The 22,422-nt window shown below is 30.4% G+C and overlaps 3 protein-coding genes across 4 annotated transcripts; all 3 read right to left on the minus strand.

Annotated features, from left to right (window-relative positions):
• Nucleotides 1-1,931: 1,931 nt before the first annotated feature.
• On the minus strand, nucleotides 1,932-6,914 carry LOC128185821 (uncharacterized). 2 transcript variants are annotated; one of them, XM_052855492.1, is made up of 4 exons: nucleotides 6,665-6,914; nucleotides 5,925-5,968; nucleotides 3,752-3,883; nucleotides 1,932-3,261 (listed from the first exon to the last, which is right to left on the minus strand). In XM_052855492.1, the coding sequence occupies exons 1-4, from the start codon at nucleotides 6,745-6,747 to the stop codon at nucleotides 3,050-3,052; spliced, it is 471 nt and encodes a 156-aa protein (XP_052711452.1). In that variant the 5' UTR covers nucleotides 6,748-6,914; the 3' UTR covers nucleotides 1,932-3,049. The 2 variants fall into 2 exon arrangements, 1 of the variants encoding a protein (XP_052711452.1); XR_008243845.1 differs by lacking the exons at nucleotides 3,752-3,883; nucleotides 5,925-5,968; nucleotides 6,665-6,914 and adding an exon at nucleotides 3,466-3,703.
• Nucleotides 6,915-10,332: 3,418 nt separating this feature from the next.
• LOC128183816 (uncharacterized) lies at nucleotides 10,333-13,408 on the minus strand. The gene is made up of 4 exons (XM_052852972.1): nucleotides 13,316-13,408; nucleotides 12,453-12,578; nucleotides 11,846-11,956; nucleotides 10,333-10,541 (listed from the first exon to the last, which is right to left on the minus strand). Exons 1-4 carry the CDS (start codon nucleotides 13,404-13,406, stop codon nucleotides 10,333-10,335), a joined length of 537 nt encoding a protein of 178 aa, XP_052708932.1. The 5' UTR covers nucleotides 13,407-13,408.
• Nucleotides 13,409-14,800: 1,392 nt separating this feature from the next.
• Nucleotides 14,801-19,335, minus strand: LOC128182956 (uncharacterized). The gene is made up of 4 exons (XM_052851736.1): nucleotides 19,241-19,335; nucleotides 17,723-17,848; nucleotides 16,759-16,860; nucleotides 14,801-15,069 (listed from the first exon to the last, which is right to left on the minus strand). The coding sequence occupies exons 1-4, from the start codon at nucleotides 19,305-19,307 to the stop codon at nucleotides 14,864-14,866; spliced, it is 501 nt and encodes a 166-aa protein (XP_052707696.1). The 5' UTR covers nucleotides 19,308-19,335; the 3' UTR covers nucleotides 14,801-14,863.
• Between the last annotated feature and the right edge of the window lie 3,087 nt (nucleotides 19,336-22,422).

Raw genomic sequence — 22,422 nt, forward strand, 5'->3', positions numbered from 1 at the left:
AGATGACGTCACAATACAAATGAAACGCTGCGTGAAAGCGTGTGTACTCGTTCTGTACTCGGCCTCGTTAACATAAAACATATCAAAGTGTATAGCAATGGAATTTAAATCGAATATACACAAGGTATTCCATTTTTATCTTTCAAATCACAATTACGTTGGTTTTATTCTTGTCAAGGAAGAACCATTTTTTCACAAAGTCAATAATGGATGGTTTTCCTAGAATTGTAGTGCTTATTTGCTATTCTAAATTTACGTTAATTATGCTTTCCTGTTTATTTTTCGTCACAATATGATGTGATTAATGTCGAGAGTCCTTCTTCGATCAAGCAAAGTAAAATTCTTTAATGACAAGTATGAAATAAATTGATATGAATATTATTTTTAAAAATATGCTGTGACCCGATATTTATCATATTACATAAATGTCATAGATTTTCATTGCTTTCTTACTTTTTATAAAAAAAAATTGTTTTTGGAAAATCCTATATAGGATTGTCAATATTTCTTGTAGGAAATTAATTTTTCTAATGGGAATTATCATTTTCCAATAAAATATTAATTTTCAAAAGTATATATTTCACCTGTCATGTGAAACACACTAAAATCAAAAATGGTTATATACTCTCTAGACAATGGTCTATCATTTGGTATATTATATGTTTTTCTCTCCTAAATTGCAACTTAAGCGGGTGCAAATATGCCACCTTGGCACTTGCATTTTTATCTGGCATAGTGTTATAAAAATACCACTGTACACAGAAAAAAAACATATAGTTTATTTTCGCCCATTTCGCTCTCGTAGTCAGCGGGCGAATTTAAGACTGGGCGAATTTTAATGTCTCAAATTATCTCTCTTTTTCACAGTCGTTTCTGGGCGAATACAAGACATGGCGAAACTGTCTGCAGGTGTAGATGGGCAAAAACAACACGGAGTGAAAATCATGCAGTAGGTACATAATTTTGTTAAATTCCTTAGAAATAATTTTTTTTCAAATCTAGGCACTTTTCACTAATTAGTGAAAAAATTGATCAATTAATAATCATTTGCATATGGATATACGTGCACTTTTTATATTTTGGAAACGTATTTCCGTGATATTGTGCAATACATGTTTGCATGTATAATGCTAAATGAGATTCACTTGAAAGCTCTTAAAATTGAAGGACAGAACAAACTGCTTCAGGAAGTAACTTTTTTATGATATCATTGCTTTGAAATGGTATTGAAAGATAAAAGCAGATGATCGACAACATATTTTACGAAGCAAATATTTTATAACCCGTTTTAGTTTTTTTTTCTTTCCAGCCCATTTTCTACGATTTTTAAAAATTCCTTCATGTCCAAATTAATAAGTGAAGAATTTCACACACTCTTCCATTTAAAAGACATGGTTTAAAGATATACAAATCTGGTAGTACAAATGACATAAAAGTAAATAGAGGACAATGTAAAAATGCAATTTGTTCTGAAAAAGACTGAATTGATCAAAGATTTTGGTCCAGAAATGCATAATATTGATAAAACAAATCATAAATTCTTAAATGCTTTTCATTTATAAACGTTAGATCATGATTTAAAAAAAATGTCAAAAAGAGAAACAAAACGTTCATCCTGTAAAGATATAAACATAAGGTCCAGGGAGTAAATTGTTCAACTGAGCAACATTTGTCAAAAAATCTGATTAAATCAGCTTTATCAAATCAAAAACCTAATATCTGGAAACTAAGTTGAATATATTTTGTTTAAAAAGATTTTCAAAATTGTCTCCGTTTACTCTTAATCTAATTTTGAACCCCCTCTTGGTGTCTGATTGATTGTTGTTTTGAAAATACATGTTAATGCTTTTTCAAATTGTAGCAATACATTTCTTAAAAGAATGTTTTGTTTTATTTATTTCAATATATTCCTTTCCTTTTTTAATTTTCGCTGAGACAGCAGTATTAGCATAAGTCATTGTTTGGACGATTCTAAATTTGTCCACATAGTTAACTATTGGCACATTCTTGGGTCCAGTAGTGTTTCTGAGGTCACAGTTGAAACAGTTTGGAAGAAACACTTACAGAGGATGATTGCAAAATTATATCACATGCTGTAGCGATGCGGTGTTTAAGTAGATTTTAAAAAAATCAAAGTTATTCCTTCATCAATCGTTGAGCCCTCTCCAGAACTATATTCTTAGTGTGTAAAATCTAAACACTACATTGGGGCCCATAATATTCCTGGGAATCATGATTTGAAACCTCTTGAAATCTACACTACATTGAGCTGGTTCCAGCCAGGTTTCATTGTTTGAAGCCAAATGAATCTTTAGTAAAAGATTTTTTAAAAATGTTGAAATTTTAGAAATAATTCTTAATTTTTTTCCCTTTTCGGAATGAGTGGCTGTAGATTTAACAAATGTATAATTTCCTTCACCCCTAAATGATTTGTGTGAAGTTTGGTTGAATTTGGTCGAATGGTTTTGAAAAACATTAAAGAAATCGAAAATTAAAAATATTTATAGACGGACGCCGGAAAAAAGTAATCAGAAAAACTCCTTTGAGCTCTTAGCTTAGACGAGCTTTTAAAATCATCATTAAGTTATACATGTATTGTGAATGAGGTGAATAAAAGAGCCTATAATGTGACCAAAGATATGTGAAACGTCATGAAAATTTACCTTTTTAAATTGTTTTATGAAAAAAATATCACCTGAATAATTAGTTTAATCACATGAATATATTTACAAATCATACATATAGAAACTTATTTTATTGATACCGCATTATGTAATGCATTTTCTCAGCAAAACTTATGTATTTAATGGTATAATTATAAGAATATATAATTATGTATTCGATCCACATACTGGAAGCAAATAATGATATTAAACTAAAAGAGTATTAGAATGCAGCTGTCTTCTCAAAATGGTCTGTAATCGCAATCAAACATGCCTACTACTAAGTTTAATCTATCTCTTAAAATCCATAAATCAAGTACATAACGATTTAAATCTTCATTCACTAACGATTTAAATCTTCATTCACTAACGATTTTAATCTTCATTCAATAAAATGTAGAAGTGATAGTTCTGGCATTTATTCGTCTCCATTTCCATTTATTGTTCTGTCCTCTAACAGTTTGCTTCACGTAACATATGATGTACATGTAAATACCAAGCACCACCAAGAATACGGTCCCGATGATACAAGTGCTGATTAACATGAATTTGTTTGCCGAGTTCAGACCTGTCCATGTAGATTTATGGTAAAGAATTTCTGTAAATGACAATGTGACAAATGACAATGTAATATTTTATATTTGGAGTGTATCGATATTGAAAATATTTTAAATAAAAGTAATGAAATAAGCTTATTTCTCTTTAGCATATGACGATACAAATGAGTTGCTTATAAGTATTTACGTTGTTGAAAAAGAAATATGAAAGTTATTATACATTCACCTATATAAAAAAACGTTACCTTCTTTTGTAGTTACGTTGGCATATGGAACATAAAGGATTTTCAATGTGGACACATTAGTAAAACCTTGCTTATATATATCAGTGGTAGTGACATTTACACCTAAACAGTTATATATTTGTATTATCATAATTGTTTTATGCATGCAGCATTATTTAATGGCTGTGACCATATTAGATATCAAAGAAACAATGAAATTAATAAAACATCTGATATTCTTTAAAATTAGTATTAACTTCCTTTATGTTTTTTTTTTAGAAAGAATTTAAATTTCAATCAATATTACGTATACTTCCGCATCCCTTGATAGGATCACACTGCTCTTCAACACATTCACACTTGGATTGGCATCTGACACCGTAACTGGGATAGCGACAAGTAACAGTACACTTGGGTCCAATGCATCCACGTATACACGCTGAATAAAAGACAATTCGAATACGAAAACACAGAACATAAACGTATATGGCGTAGGGTCTTGTATGAATAAATAACGCTGGTACTGATTTCAGCTACATGTATTTACTGGTTCTTTATTTCGAGGATTGCATATTATCAAATAAAACCTATAAGTACAAACACACACACACTCACAATTCATACGCAACATCGCACGGTAATTTATAATATTTGAATAAAATGAATTAAAAGTAATTTACAATTAATATATATTTCAATTACAAGGTAAACGGAAGCTTACCAGGTATCCAGAACTATGAGTTAACAAAATATATGAAATATCTTGTACATGAAAGGTAAAGATACACTTCACTGTGTCTACCATAAAGGTAAAAGTCGTGGGATTGGGAAATTTGGCGGGATTTTCGCTATTTATAGTGAGTTAGTAAAGTCATGCATTACGATGAATTCAGTCGTAAATTTCTATTGGTCAGCTATAATATAGTAGTAAAGAATAAACATGTAGTCAACATACACCTGTAAACAAAATCCTCACGTGACTAACCAAAACTCATTCATACGTTCACTCATTCATCTCTCATACGCGCTCCATTGGCAATGCGCACCAAATATATAAACGCAAAATATAAAACTTTTATATGACAACTGCGACATATACAGTAAAACACGCTTATAACAAGGTACCAGGGACGGGCGATTTCACTTCGCTATAAATGTTACTATTTATATCCGTCAAGTTTACAACATATTATAAAGTCACAATGAATGAAAATCAGTTCACTGCAAGCGTCAAGTTAGGAAAAGTGATCGCTATACTGTCCTAGTACTAGCTAAGAGTGCGATACACTGTACCTATTATGATCCATATTTAATATGCATAATTGTTATAAACATGTAGTTTATCCTTTGGTTTAAACTGTACATTATTGAAATGTATTATCATAGAGAAATTTTAAGTTTAAGAGTTGGTTTCAAAATTAATAACTTTAAATGAGATTATATTGATGACCTCTTAGTTCCTTCAAAATCGATTAAAAACCTTATATCAGTTATTAAAACAGTTAATTAAGGCAATTATACAAAGATATATTGGTTTTGTAGCGATAGTAAATGAAATAACAGAGACATACATTTTTGAGTCAAATAAATGCTTGTGAAATAGACCAGGTGTACATAAAAATATGCGTACACATAATTTAGAAAGCAGATCGTATGGGCAATACTCAGTGCATTCAAGACATGGGGACTTACATTTGATATCAAAACATATTTTGTAATCTTTCATAAATTGATATCCCTCCTTAACATCAAGTAATTGTTTGCTTTTGTTCTTATCATATATTCAAATTTCTTGCAATTGATTACTTACATTTCTCAAAGTCTGCGAATAAACTATTTTTTTGGTTTTTTATTGTATAATGAATTTATTATTGGAATGAGGTCTGACATGAGCGTATTTAGACGCATCCTGTCGTTGCCTTCTGCCGTGTGATTATACACAATTACTTGAAATTTCGAAAGGTGTTAAATGACGTTCATTCATTTTGGGGGCACAAGCGAGAACTTTATAATAAAAATGATGTAAAATGTTAACAATTTTAAGTTTACTAATATACAATGTACAGGAAAAATTTATGTAAATGTAAGTTACAAGGAATGATTCTTGGACTTTTATGAAGAGACCATTACATTTTGTAAAAATAAAATCTATCAACTGCCCCTCTGGCTTTATTGGATTTGATAATATGATCAATTGCAATTATTTCACTAAAAAAGTCAAAGAACGTTATTCAGTACTCCTTAAAACTTTACAAAAACTGTCTTTTTACAAAAAGAAACATCGATCGTTATTATCTAATTTTTAAAAACTCATCATTTTCATGCAGTAATAAATAGTGTCCTGTTTCCAGACAGGGTTAAAAGAATGAAAAAAAGAAAAGTAAGATAATAAGGAAAATTCCAGATAGTCTGATAAAATGTGTATATAATCCAACAGTATCATACTTTTTAAATCTTTTGAATTTTACTTTTTTACCTACCATTACAGCTACCTCTTTGTTCATCCGTACATGAGATTGGATATCTAAAATACCAAAATATATTCTATGTTGTTTTTTTAACACATGCATTAATGAAACACATTCTGATATATTTACATCTACCAAGTATTATTTCCTCTATTTCTTACGGAAACTTAAAGTTAATTCATAGCTCTATAGAAAAAGCCAGAACAAAATCTACGCGCCCCGTTTATCGATTGAACAAAATCTACAGCATCTAAACCTGACAAGGAAGTGACAGGGATGAAATTGACAGGCCCTGTACATGTTTGTCGATTGGTCGAATTCTACAGCGACCTAAGAAAGATCACGGACTGCATGAAATAAGCATGATGATGTCAAACTCAAAGTCTTAGAAGAGACAATTTGGCTATTTCTTTTAGCTAACGTACTTATGTACAATAACAGTAATTTAATGAGTTTAACTGACTTTTTATAATCAATTTATTAATTAGCTAAAAGAAAGATGTTAATATAAATAATAAAAAAGATTTTTTTTGATGATTCATGCGGGTTATGAAGGTAGCGATCATTGCAGAAAATTTTTACGTAGCCCGCTTACGCGGGTTGTGTATTTTTTTCTGCAATGTCGCTACCTTTATATCCCTATTGAATCACCAAAGAAGGCATGTTATTGCTTAAATATTCAACATTAAGGTTTAATTTTAGTTCTACAGGTAATATGATTTTGGAAAAAAAGAATTGCTATTTTCCACTACCTGCAAGCTGAATTTTCCATTAGAGTCGACTGTATAGCCATGTAAAATATCAGAATTAGATCGATTGTTAACGTCCAATGCATTGTGATTTTTTAAAAATCTCTGATAAATAGTACGTAGACTGAAGCTTTTAATAATATGCATGCATTAAAAATAGCATGGTTTACTTCCGTGTTTCTGTTAATTAGTGGACAAATGTGAGTAACATAACAATTTAACATAAAGCGAATTAATCATAATCCTGGTTTACATCTAAATGTAAATTCAGCCGGTTTTTTTTTTCAAACAGTAAAAAATACGCACTCACTATCTGCTCCGATGAAGTAACAAAACAGCTATACAAACTTTATGTTCGTCGTGTTTAAAAATGGACAACAGTTTGCATAAGACGGATATCCATTACCAAATACTCAAAAGAAAATGTACGTGTATAAAGAAAATTGATTCTTTTTTCTTTCATTAAAATTACTTTCAAACTATATTTGTTGACAATGTTGAGTACATGATATCGTGATTAATATTGAAGTTGTTTGGGATAAATGTTATGAATATCACAGCAAACTCATATACATTTTAAAGCAATATTCACTCATTTGATAAAAACATTTCACTTTTAGCAAATTTGATCCTCTGTGTATATTTTTCTGTGCTACAATCATTATTATGAAAGATTAATATATTTTTTTAAATCGTATGTTTTTAACATTTCATTCAATTTTCTTAATTAATTGCCCCTAATCTTCAAGGTTGTTGCATATGTGTAAGTGCACACATTACTTAACTTCATGGCATAGATAAAATGTTATCAACATATTGTTTATGAACCTTTCTTATTTCCCTTTTGCGACTATAAAGGGAGAACCGAAAAGCTTTTTTTATAAACGAAAAGCTATGATTTAACGATTATTTTTCAAAATAACATATCAGATTGGTTTTGTAAGATTTAACGTTTTAATTAATCGTACAATAACAAATATATCCAAAACGCGTGATAGCGTTTACATATTTGTGCTCACACGCAGTAAAAAAAGATTACATGGGCTTACAGAAACTTGAACGTCGCAAATGGCCAATGCAACATGAAGAGAAAGATAAAGAATGCCAATATCTGATAATACCATGAAGTATTACATCAAGGAGTACATGAACAAATTTTTCCAAGGCATGGAGATGAAAAACAGGCAACTTGTTGGATAAAAATCATTATATTATTGGAAATCATGAGAAAAATCTATATTTATATAATATTTCTAACAATATACTTGGTATAAATAGGAAGTTTAAAGTTCGGATATTTGCACGTTATGTTTAGGACAAATTCATAAACTTTGTCAAATATATTACTCTCTCAGTAAGTTTGTTTAAATGCGAATTATTCAAACACCAGGGAATAAAACTGTTCGTTCTATGGTGAAGACGCCTCTTTGACACCGATATCACAACTGTTGGATGGAATTAAAGGGGATTATTTTTTAAGTATTACAATTTATGTTCTGGTGTTTCCATATACACTCTAACATTAGGAATGTGGCTAATTTGCGAAAAACTAAAAGTTGTTTACATGTACCTATCAAATTATTATGATAAGGTTATTTTTTTTTCAAGAAAAATAAGAATAAACTTCTCATGTTGTCATTCACAGATAACGATTTATAAAACAACTATTCAATACTTTGATTGAAAAAAAAATTGTAAAAAATACTGATAAAATTTTTACCTAAATATTCCATAGTGCTTTTTTTATTAATAGATACAAAAATACCCTTTCATATCACTGTATTGGGATAATAAGGAAATCATTATTTTAGTTTCCACATGATTGTTCAAAATAAAAGCTTTTACCCCTGAACTTTAAAACAATTTATTTTAGAGTATAGTTTCCTTATATTTGATTTTAAATCAAAAGTGAAAGTAAAATAAAAAATAACTAAAAAATTAAAAATAACTCTAAAAAATTTATCAGATTTAAAATGAATTCCATTTTATCAGTAGAAAATGAATAAAAAGTCGACATAAGATACTTGGTGATCTTGACGGAGTTTGATGCATTTGGCATTATTCCTTTACAGCCAAGCAATCGTTATATGTATATATAAAAAAAACCGTTTCGAATATGTCAGTTTATTATCATTTAAGTACAATGATTAAAATTCTTTTTAGAGAACATTACTCTTTATATCATATAGCAAAGAGTTAAAAAGTCTGAACAGAACATTACGTAATTATAAAAGTCATAATGGAATATTAGTATTACAAATCTAGAACATTGGATGAATTGTTTTGAGTACAAAATGCAAGTATCATTCAAAAAAATAAACATTACAAAACATCAAACGGCATCACATTGAGGTATACTAGGAAATGTGTAAAAAATGTATATTAATTAAGACCATTAAAATGCTGAAAAAATTATGTCATTGAAATGACTACACATCAAATAATTTAGTTCATGAAGACGCAGTTAAGGGTATTATCTGCAATCTTAACATTGCTTTTAAATAAAGCAATGTTGCCAAAAAATCCTAGTGTTATCTTTTATCATTTGAAACAAAACTTTAAAAGTGCAAGAATGGTATTAATAGTTTTATTCACATCCAATTTCTATCTATTGAAAACGATATTTCACACTTTTATTGAATGAAAATGGATAATCTGATGGTTATTTCGTTGAGTATGCAACCACTTAAATGTTCAATGAAACAAGTATATAAAATGTTATGGACAGAAAATGGTATTACTTAGATTTATGACACTGTAAAAAGATTTGAAGTTTAGAAGAAAGAAGCGTTTAATACTTTTTGAAAAAAAAAACATTACACACATATCATCAATAATTGTCTAGTGACACTATCTATTTATTATTATACCCCACGCAACAAATTTGGGAGGGTTGTGTAATTTGTGTGTAATATTGTGACCTTGAACAATTCAAACATTTTACTACAAATGAGGTGACATGTGCTAAGTAACCAGAATATTAAAAGAAATTAAACATTGACATTCATTTCAAACTTTTGAACACCATGAGCTAATTTCATAATTAAAAGGCGAGGAACGATAAAAGCTATATAGGAATGCTAATAGCCAGTCCCCTACTGTTTTACTGTTCTGCTTTTCTTAAAATTTATAGCATTAATTTTTGCTTTGACAAATTTATTTTATGTAAATAATTTATGTGAATGTTAAAAAAATGAATGAGGCAAACTTACAAGAAAAATTAGACTAAATATACTGTTTCATAGTAAACAATTACAACATCAACAAATGTTTGCCGTGTACAAAAAGTGAGTTTTCATTACTTTTCAACCTTATCAATTTTCAGAAAGTCTTCCTGAAAATACGCTACAACATAACAATTGATTTATTCGGAAGTAGGAGAGATTGCCAATATAAAACATATCAAAATAGGTTTATATGCAAAGGCTCTTTGAATATCAAGATCCATGAAACAATTCAAAATTTTGAGTTGTTCCATCATATTACTAAATCAGGGTAAAACATTAAACAATGTGAGGACACTTTGACGTATAATAGTTATTAATCAATACAGTTGTAATCATATAATAAATTTGGTGTTTTACAAAAAAAGGACATAGTGCCATGTAAATGTAAAACTTCAATCATATCCAAAACCTGGGTTAATTGAAATGCCCTGAAATAAGCATCGCTTACAAAGTAGAAGTGACATTTCTTTGTAATAGTTTTCGTCTAGAATTCCATTGTGATGAATATTTTATAAGTGTTTTTCTCCTCTTGATGCAGATCACATGCATTCCAGTCATGACAAAAATCGTTAATCCAAATATACAAATACTTATTAACATGAATTTGTGTGTCACATTTAGATCTGTCCACATGGTTTTGGGATGTTGAAGTCCTGTTGATAAAACAAATAAAAACTAATCATAAACTCAATTAATTCAAAACGAAACAAGAGGCCCATAGGCCACATCGCTCACATGAGGAACAAAAGGTATGCTAAAATCAGCTTAATGGAGTCATAATACAAACTATATGCCCGCCAGTGATAATGCTGTATAATACGTGTAGATCCTATAGAAAAAATCCATTTCCCCCTGGATATTCCTATGCTTATATTTAAGTCCCTTTTCTAACAAACTGATTTTATATTCATATCATATGTTTAGCATTGCAGTTCTCAGAGATATCTTAAACAGTTGTTTATACATGTGATATAAACCTACATCAAACCTCTTTTGAGTCCAAAGAATCATCAGGGGCCAAAGTCTAAACAGTTTTTAAGAATCAGCAATATGTCAAAATACTTGCAAATATGACATGTACAATATTTCAGTTTTTGTAAATGATTAAATGATTTCCTTTGTAAAATTGGATCCTCCATGTAGCCCCGCCCTGCTTTTCAAGATTTTGATTTGAGCAAATCTGAATCTACATTATCTGAGGTTGATTCAAGGCAGTGGTTTTTGAGAAGATTTTAAAAGATTTGTATCAATATAGTCTTATGAAAATGTTTGCCCCTCCCCACGTTTTGACCCCATCCAACCCCCTGGGATCATGATTTGCAACTTGAATCTACCCTACCTGAAGGTGCTTCCACACAAGTTTCAGCTTTCCCGGCTGATAAGTTTCTGAGAAGAAGATTTTTGAAGATTTACTGTATACATTCCTATGTTCATTCGACCCCCCCCCCCTGTGGTCCCACCCTACTCGCGGGTGTCATGATTTTCATAACTTTGAATCTACCTTAGAATGCTTCCACAATCAGTGTCAGCTTTCCTGGCTGATTAGTGTCTGAGTGGTCCTCAATTTTCACAACTTTAAATTCCCTTCGCGTAAGAGTGTCTTGTGCCAAGTTTGGTTGAAATTAGCTCAGTACCTCTGGAGATGTTGAAAATGTAAAAAAAAGTTTACAGACAGGCAGACGGACGGACGACAGACAAAATGTGATCAGAAAAGCCCATTTTCAGCTCAGGTGAGCTAAAGGGGAGGAAAGAAAGAAAAATATTTAGCCTCCATTCTGATATTGAATCAATCTGTTATCGAAAGTATATCAATAGTTGTTCTTATGCATAGTGTTATCATGATGAGGTCATATAAAAAATATTGAATGAAATAAACAGCAATTCAATACTTTGTTTTATTAGCGTCCAAGTTTGGATCTACCCTTAACTATCTCGCAGACGTAAATGAACTCCTTACCTTCCTTTGTAGTTACGATTTCATACGGTATATAAAGAACTTTAGATCCAAAAGTACTTGTAACCTTTGTAACCATTGGATTAGATTCATCCGACGTGGTTTTGGTTTCATCTAAAATATGTATTTGTATGTGATGAATTGATGAAGTTAATTTCATATTCAGTAGGAATAAAAATGTATCTATTTAACGATAAAGAAAACCAACAAATTATAAAATTTGTACTCCGCTACATTAGGAAGAACAAAACTTTTATCTTCATCACTATTATTTGTGTTTATTACCTTACAAATTTTGTTTAAATCTACCATTTTCCGTTTGAAAGAAACTATCGGATCTTATTATTCGATTGAATTTAATAGTTTTGTGTTTGTTTCTCTCCATTAAAATTGTTGAATACGTTTCAGTTTTTGGCCTAATGTATGGCTGTTGAAGACATTATTTTTTCTTTGTGTTATCCATTGTTGTTATTGGTTAAATAATACAAAAAGAAAAGATTTAATATTTTCAACGAACTAAAAAAGGTATTCAACACTAACATTTTGTCGTTAATTATAGAGAAATAGTTGTTAATAAGTGTTGAAAATGAATGTTAATTTATAACTATACTTTCGCATCCCGTAATATAGTTGCACTGTTGTTTCACACACAAACATCCCTTTTGACAAGCATCACCGTAGTTTGGAAAGCGGCAAGGAACATCACAGTTTACTCCAAAGTATCCCGTCCCACACACTGAGTAATGTAATTTGAAATTTAATTACATGTATTAATTAAAGGGTCATCGAAGGAATTTGAGGTGAGAATTTATTTTTCAATTTTTATATACAAAATGGTTAACTTGAACTTTGAATAATTGACAAAATTTGAATGTAAAAGGTCAAGTCACAGGCGAGATACAGAAGTAAGAATTCGTTTTGAAAAGCTCAAGTCTAATATTTTTTTATGTAATGAAATCACATTTAAAAAAAAAATTCTCTTGGCAAATAAGATAAACTGATTCAATGTATTCATCAATTATTTCTTTAACATAAAAAAGCAGCATTTGATTGAAACTTATACCAATGCAACATTTACATACTCTGTAAAAAGAGTCCATCTTTGTTAATAAAACAAAGATTTTAAATTCTGTATCGAACGTTTACCTTTAAACTTGACTTCCAAATTTTGATAAATTGTCAAAAATATCAGTATCCAGTATCATCTTTTTTAAGCATTAGAAATGGAAAAATCAGATTGAAAATATTGAAATTAAAAAAAACATAACAAGATAAGATAATGTGTAATAAAAACAAGATTTTGGTCTCTTACATTAGAATTGATAATAAATACTTGCAATTCTACCAAGAAAAAGTCGTATGTTTCCTTTTTCGTGCAACGAAACGGGGAATATTTGTTTGCAAAATATAGAGCTGTGTCTTGTGGAAATCGTATGTAAAATATGTTGTAAAAAATACCTTATATATACTTACCTTTAGCGAATGCTTGCCCCATTACAGTGAAATACGTTTCCACGTTAGCAAATAATAATAGCTGTAGGATAAAATTCAGTCCGAGAAGCATGATGTTGTTAATTTCTGACCTAAGTAAAATTTATGAAAACGATATCTGTACATTGTTTATTATGTAATATCCACATAGTGGATAATAAGGAAAGTACTTTTGATATTACAATTTTATATATCAGTTTTATATTTCAAAGGGAAACACCTGTTTGTTTAAAATCAGAACTTTTATTCAACTTTCATTTTTAATCCATCACTTGTTATAAGTCGATATGCTTCACTTTGAATTGGTTTATCCTAAAACACCACAAACTGGACTGCTACATGTATCGCAGTTTATGCGTGTTTGCTTTAACAAATGGTCAAGGGAGGTCATATTTAATTGATGCAGTAATCTTACATATGAAGTCAACACTGTTTTGCTCCTAATCAATTCAACAAAACTTTTCGATAAAAAAAATCATTGATCTAATTTATTCGTTTGTGTGAGAGTTTTTAAATATCTAAATTTTCATTAACAATGCATTTTAATCAGTTTTGGAAAGATGCATGGGGTTTGATTTGAGTTGGGATTTGGGAAAGTATACAATTCGACTGAACCTTCAGTTAAATCGCAGTCCCTGTTTATGATTATTTGATGGATTTTTTTAAATTAATTTTTTATTGTTCGCTTATTAGATTTTTAAACTGCACATACATGTATTACATCGCAAAACTACTAGCTATTTTGGAATCAACATGCAATAGGAATCGTGATAACCCCTTGAAACGCATACATGAGCGAGTGTTTACATTTATGATCTTGTATATTTGTAAAATATATAAATGTATGTTCCCTACGTTTGGAATATGTAAACATTGCTTTTCTATTATTGTCATAGCTTGTTTTGATCTCAGTTATTAATTGACATATTTTAGCATAAAACCGAGCTTTCACACACATTTCTACTCTTGATTTTTTAACAATTAATTATTTTATTAATTCTAAAAGTAAGTAACAAAGTTGGTAATTTGTTTCTTACACTAATATTGTTATCATATATCATGACGACCGGTTTATTTCACTTGCATTACACGTTTAAACATCCCCTTTACTTCATCGCTTGTGATTCAATTCAAATCTGTCTTTTTACGTAGGGCAAAAAAAATAAGTCTTTGTAACCATTCCGAATCAAATATCATCGTTGTGGCACTGTTCAATATAAAAAATAATATTGATATTATATAAAACAAAAGATATTAAAAAGAATCCATCTTCCTCCTTGTTTTATACAGGATGAGATATAGTTTACTCTTCAGGTAAAGGAGGTGAAATTCCTGTACTATCACACTGACAGGATCAACGAAAGATGTAAAGATCTAAATCCATGTTTGAAATTAAATAAAATCACACATTTGATACGATATTTTATTACACAAAAATGACATTTTTATTTAAAACTCACCAGTAACCATACCAAAATTGCAAGTCAAACAAATTCGTCAGACAATGATTTTTTTCAAACGCAAATTTTTTCACAAAGCAAAAGTGTCATTCCTTGGACTTCTCCCGAATTTCCATTTTGATCTAAATAAATGAACCAGTGCCGACTCTTTCGCTTTCCAGGTTACGTAAATACCAATCATTATAAGGAAGACTGGCCCGATGATACAAATGCTGATTAACATGGATTTTTTAGTAAGGCTCAGACCTGCCCAAGTGGATCTCTGGTTTTGAGTTTCTGAAAATGATATCAGACGTCATTTCTAACAAGCACACAATTCATTTAGGAATAAGTGCCTTAAGTTTGTTTTTCATCGGAGACTGAAATATCACATTTTCATTTGTTTTAACCAGACATATGACTATCGAATATCTCTATATATGCCCATTGAATTAACGTGACATTGTTTTGTCTGTATCGTTATTAAAATGGTACTGTCGAGTTTTTTCTAAAAGCTTTGCGACGAAAATAATGAAAACGTTTCAAATTCAATAGACACAAAACCTTGTAAGTAAACAAGGATGCAGCGAGGACCATTTAAAAGGTGAGAATGAAAATTCTGATGAGTTGAATAGAACTGGATATAACATTAACATTAAGGCCACTTTTACATGGATGTTTGAAGATCATTGCTTCTTTTGAAATGAATGTCTCACTTGAAATTTCTCGAGAAAACAGAACACTTATTAGGTTTGTAAACCAGTCCGTAACAAACGTGTGGTACATGTATCACTAATAATGCGTTCTTTTATACTACATGCATTTTTAACGAAATCATTTTTAGGATGAAGTTTATTGAGTATTCATCTTTCAAAATATGTACTAGCAATTAAATTATGATTTAAGAAATTAAGTACGAGTTTTCGTAGAATAACATTCGAGATCGAGAAATGTTGTTTAGAAATATAAAAGCCGAGGCGAAGCCGAGGTTTTTATATTTCTAAACAACATTTCGAGACTGAGGAGGTTATTCTGCAACATTCACGATAATAAGAACATAATTTCTTTTTTACTAAATGATCCGATTATTAGCTGATCGGTTTATCTATAGAGAGAGGAAGTAGATCATATTTTCAAGCGAGATGAATCTAATTGGTTGAGATGGCTGTTCCGCGTGACCCCGAAGGTTTGGCTAGTAAAGACTTATTTGTACATCGGAATGTTTGATTACAAGTACATCGATCGCAGACTATCGATCGGAATCGAATGCAAACTATATATTTTTCGATGAATGAAATGCACACTTTGATTATTTATGATTATTTTTTTTTTATTAATTTAGATTAATGAATTTGACACTTAACGTATTAATTAGTTTTTCTTACTTGGACGAACAAGCAGTGAACATGTGTTGGAGGAGGGTCTTGGAACAGCCGCGATTAGCTCTTTGAAATAAACATTAAAGGGAATACACATCGCTCTAGAGGACACTTACCCGTGTTATCAATGTATTTTTATATAGAGCAAGTTTTAAAATTATAAACTCATGATCGACTCGGGTTTGGTATGTGTTAACGTATTAATTATTTTTTCTTACTTGGACGAACAAGCAGTGAACATGTGTTGGAGGAGGGTCTTGGAACAGCCGCGATTAGCTCTTTGAAATAAACATTAAAGGGAATACACATCGCTCTAGAGGACACTTACCCGTGTTATCAATGTCTTTTTATATAGAGCAAGTTTTAAAATTATGAACTCATGATCGACTCGGGTTTGGTATGTGTTAAAGATCTGATGATTTATTGATGACGTTCATGGTATATTGGAGAATAAATTAAAGTCCGCAACATTTCTTTGATCTTGGGAATAACTGTAGTAGAATTTATAAAAAAATTAAATAAATTTTAGTAAATAATCTATCATTGAACTCTATATTTCATAGCTGTAAAAGAAAACTTATATTTTAGAACTTAATTATGATCTTACCTTTGTCGGTAGAATTAATGTTGTAAGTGGCATAGAAAAGCTTTGGTAGAATTGTCTTTGTAGCCTCTTGTACATATTCAGAAACCTCAGTGACAGTGTAATCTATATTTTTGATTGAAAAAATAAATGTATGAATTTTGTATTCAACATATGCACAATTGTTACGCAGATCCATAAAAAATGCTGAAAAATATGTTTGTTATCATGCGTGCTACATGCCTGATATATAGGGGTACATTTGCGTGTATATATGTCATGAAGAAGAGAGAAAATTGTCATCTAACTCTATAATGTTTTGTTCTTAGTTTTTTTTTTGTTTCAGGCTGTCATCTTTTTAATTAAACATGTTCTAGTTTTAATTGTATCAGTTTCGAATAAATAGTACAGTCATTTCATGCATATCTTTTACAATTTAATGCTATGCTATGGTATCCGATTTTAATGATATGCTATGAGATTTGTATGCTATGCTATGAGATTTGTATACTATGCTATGAGAAATTGAAATGAAGGGCTTAATGATATGGTATGCTATGCTATGCTATGGTATGCTGTGAGATTTGAACAAAAACGTCTCCATACACAGAAGAGTTCCACACATATCGAAGTAAAATAATAAGAAGCCAAAGTTTACCACAAATTCATCATGTAAACATTTATTTTTTCAAATAAAAACATTTAAAACCGAGTTAAAATAATGTTGTATGCTATGCTATGGTATGCTATAGTATGATATGACGAATGCGATTCTATGAGATTGTATGCTATGGTATAAGATTCCAATGCTATGCTATGAGATTTCAATGTTATGCTATGAGATTTCAATGCTATGCTATGATGTATGTTGTAAAAGATATGCTTGAACTGACTGTATATATTAATGAAAAATAAAAAGAGAAAACAGACTATGGGAAATTTATTTATATCTGAATCCAGAATTAGTTTAACATACAGGCAATGTTACCTCTACATCCTATGGTATTATCACACTGGATTTCATTACATTGGCATCCAGATTGGCAATCTATGCCGTAGTTTGGAAAACGACAAGGCAAAGTGCAGTTAAGTCCATAGTATCCTGGTCTACATCCTGAGTAATAAAACATGATTCATATACATGTTATATTATTGACAATCAGAATCACACACACACACACACACACACACACACACACACACACACACACACACACACACACACACACACACACACACACACACACACACATATATATATATATATATAAATATATTATATATACTCTTGCCAAGTAGTAAAAGAGGAGGAAATAGTTCTTTTATGTTTAAATAATGAGTATTTAACCTCCTTTAGAACATTGAAAATTAAACCAAAACTCCTCCTCTATGAGCCCTTTACATTGTCAACAAATTTCACACGTACAAGAAGGTTTTACCTCAGTACAACAGGTTTTGGGAGTTGATTTTAATCAACTCTCCTATGCAGTTACTCTGGCAAAACGAAAGTGAAACAGTGTTTGGACCAAAGCACAAATCATCACCGCTGACAAGACTTAGTTCTTGAAAATAATAGAAAATTCGATGTAATGTATACTGAAGCATTGTTTTTCAAGATAACTTATCTATAAACACTTTTAAAATAGTCAGATTTTATATAATACGAACAATTTAGATATTTTTGTAGTCTCATGTATTCCTACGCGCCGGGGTTTAATAAAGTCTCGTTCAACCAAACGCTCGGCTCTCTCCGTAAATCTCCGACAAGCAGAGAGGCTCTCTTGCTTGTCGGAGATTAACGGTGACAGCCGAGCATTTGGTTGAACGAGACTAGAGTTCGATATTAATAGTGCTTGGATCCATACAATTTTTAGAACTGTTTCGATTACTAATACATAGTTTGAAATCCATCTTTAAATATTACACAACATGATTCATAAATGGGTTTCTCGAAATTCTTGTCGGAAAAAGTCTAAAAATTCTTATTATAAAAAAGTGCGTATTTAAATACAGACTAGAAACTAATCGCCATGCAAGATAAGTTGATTTTAAAATAAATGATAATAGATAAATTCAACTCCCGTCAGTACTTCAGTACTTTGATTTTAGATATGTTTTGGAGCAAAAATAATGAAAAAACAAACATTGTTATTGACTTTTCACTATTTTTTCTAAAATAAACCTCGTTCATAATGAAAATAATATTGGTGGATTTTTCTGGAGTTTCAGAAAATGCATCTGTCGGAGGTGCTGGATGGTTTTTAAATGATTAACGCGTTACATGTAATAAAATATGAATCAACAAACGCAAGCATAATTTTTATCGACATTACTTTTCCACTGAAAATGGATATTTATATGAATAAAAATAAGACATAAGAAAAATATTCTAAATGAAAACTAACCGAAATTAACATTTAAATCATAGTTTCGGGTCCTCCTGATACGGTTTGTTATAACACAATTCAATGTTAGTGTTTTTAATTTTAAAAAAGTGGTTAAATACCTGTTATACCCATGCTCACGTAAAATTTCATAACAAGGATGTAACAATATGTCCATTTGAAAATCATGGTACAGTTATTATCGACGTTTGATGGAGTGTATTTATTACAGTTAAGGTCTTTATATTCAGGCATATAGTTACTCATTTCCAGACAAAACGGAAAATAGTTACCGGTATGTCATAACGCACACTTGACATGCTTAGAAGTGTTGAGTACTTCTAATTTTAAATCTATATGTGGTTATTTCTGAATGTATGTTTTCACAAAACTTAAGGAGTTGATCACTGACACTCTGGCTCGACCTCTTGTACATAAATATGATAAACGAGATGGAAAGAGATGCCCTTCTGCTGAATGTGAAATCCAATGAGGATTTTAAAATGAAATGTATGATTTAAACTTTTGTGAAATGATATATTACCTTGTATTGAAAATGATTCGATTGCGATGGTGAACAAATGCTGTTTGTTTCCGTTTCAGGCAATGTCATAACTATAATATCTAGTACATTCAATATTTAAACATAAACATATACATTAGTTAATTATGTGTATTATAGTTTAAACGATTTCGCCTTATCAGAAAGTTTTAGCAAACATATGAAAAATGTTTTCAACATAAAAAAAATTCAAAACAAGGACAAGCTGATTCGTAACATGATTGCAAGATATAATTCATCATTTACTGTGAATTTATTGACCAATTTCTGGGTTTTTTTTAAAATATCACTTTAAAATTCATTAAATTCAGATCTTGCTTATAACAATATAATTTGCAAAAAGAAACATTTTGAATTAAATAGTATTGAGGATATTTTTTTGTCCATCAAAATAAAAAACACACCAAACATTGCAAATTGCTTATTAAAGAGATTACAATTTGGTTTATTTCTAATGAACAAAACTTTTATAACCTTAACCCTTTATCTAAATGCATAAATGTGAAAAATAATAAAGCCAAGAACGATAAGAGATTTTGATTTTTACACAATAAGAATCATGAATACGCAGGCCATACGCAGTCTTTGTACTGTTACTCATGTACTTCATCTATGGTTTTTTAAGTACTGTTAATAGCTTTTCCCATAAATTCCATCGTAATCGTTTACTTTTTATAATTGTGAGTCAAATTAGTAGAAAACAGAGAAACGTAACCAACAAACTATTTTTTTTATTGTACATGTGTGAAATGACATGAAAAGAACATTTTTTTTAAAAGACAAAGAATAAACATGTTTTAAAATACTGAAAAGTTTAATATCCCCTAGAATACTTAGATCTTACAATTGAATACTGAATTTCTAAAGTGATTGCATAAAATCTAGTTGTACAAATCAGCTTTCCTTTCGAACAAAAATTATAAAAATCCAAGTTGCTGAGAAAAATATACTGTTATAAAATAAAGAACTCTGAATTTTAAGACACAATTTTTCAAGCTGTATCATTTGTTATCTTTCTTTCTTTGAACCAAAAAAAAGCTAACAAAATGAATGGTCAGTAAATGTGATATTTCAATGAATGATAAAGAGTAGGAACACAATTATACAAATCTGAACTCAACATAAAGAACGCGCTTAAAGTGAAGATGTCACATTTTTTTGTATTGACCTTTATTCTGTTATATCATTAACTTCTAAATAAACATCCTCCGCAGTTTTCATTTTGTTGCAGCTTATGTAAATACCAAGCACAACGGATAATACAATGCCAATTAAACAGATACTAAATATTATAATGCTGGTTGTGAAATCCAAGCCTGTCCATTTTATTATCTGGTGAAGAATGGAACCCTTATCCAAGCATCCTTAAGGATGTGATGGATGAGGGTCAGTTTCCGAATTCGCCGTAAGGCTACGAGGGTTTAAATGGAATATCGTGCGACACTAGTCCTCGTGTACCTTGTTTAAAGAAATCAAAATAAAAGCTATTTATATCACTATTGAATACTGTTCACCCAGGGTATATAAGGCCTTACCTGGCCACACTTCGAGTCGTTTTAAAGGCACTTAATAATTATATTATTAGGTTCATGTTCTAAAATTTGTTGTCTAGTGGTGGGATTTTTAGGATAATTGTTTCTGCATCAATGCATCAAAAGAAATATATGAGAGGGTATTTAAACCCTCGTAGCCTTACGGCTAATTCGGAAAATGACCCTCATCTATCACATCCTTAAGGATGCTTGGATAAGGGTTTCATTTTCCCTCATTGAGACTCCAGGCTTTACTCTGGTTTAAATGGAATCATTAAAGCAATAAAGACAACAAATTTAAAACATCAACGTAATAAGAGAAAATAAAATAACACCATTTTGAAAAGAAAAATACATTTATTAATCAAGTTGAATTATACGCAATAATTACTCCAAAGTCCGATCTATCCATGTCATCAAGAACACACCACAGTCTATACAGTTCATCGTTCACCAACACGCAAAAATATGTCACTGTGACCATATTCCTCCTGTGCAATCATATTAAGAATAATCCTGAGACTGTATCCGGGTACTCGTAAATCGGTCCATCGATGAAAATATGGGAAACCACTTCTATAAGAAAATCAATTCTTAGATGAGCTTAAAATAGTATCAGAATAAGTGTTGCTCAATTCTCTTCTATAAAATGTATAAAATGTTTTTGCATTTGCCCAATTTGCAGTTTCTAAAATGTCTTTTAGTTGCACACCTCTAGCAAAAGCTGCTGAGGTAGGAGCACTTCTGTAAGAATGAGCCGAAAAAACTTTCTCATCAATACCAGCTTTTTTCAATATTTCTTTCAGCCATCGAGCAACTGTACAAGTTGAAATTTCATCATAAGGTCTAAATGAAACTAATAATTTGCTCGTTTTTCTTAAATCCTTTGTTTTTTCTTAATAATATCGCAATGTGTGTAACACACAACAACTTTTGTCAGAGAAAGAATTTATTTTTACTTTTTTCATATCATGTCCTGGTCTAAAAGTTTTATGTAAATCAGAAATGGTGAAAACCACGTATTCACCATGGTCAGACATATTTTTGATATTCAATGATATTAATGTCTGAACCCTTTGTGCTATAGTCAAAGCTATCAGTGATGCCAATTTCATAGTCAAATTTTTCAAATCTTAATTCTCCAATGGGTAAAGAGATTTTAAATATGTCAAAACCTTACCAACATCCCATGTTGAGGTATACTTTGGTT

This window comes from Crassostrea angulata, chromosome 5 (genome assembly GCF_025612915.1).
Source record: "Crassostrea angulata isolate pt1a10 chromosome 5, ASM2561291v2, whole genome shotgun sequence".
Taxonomy (NCBI): domain Eukaryota; kingdom Metazoa; phylum Mollusca; class Bivalvia; order Ostreida; family Ostreidae; genus Magallana; species Magallana angulata.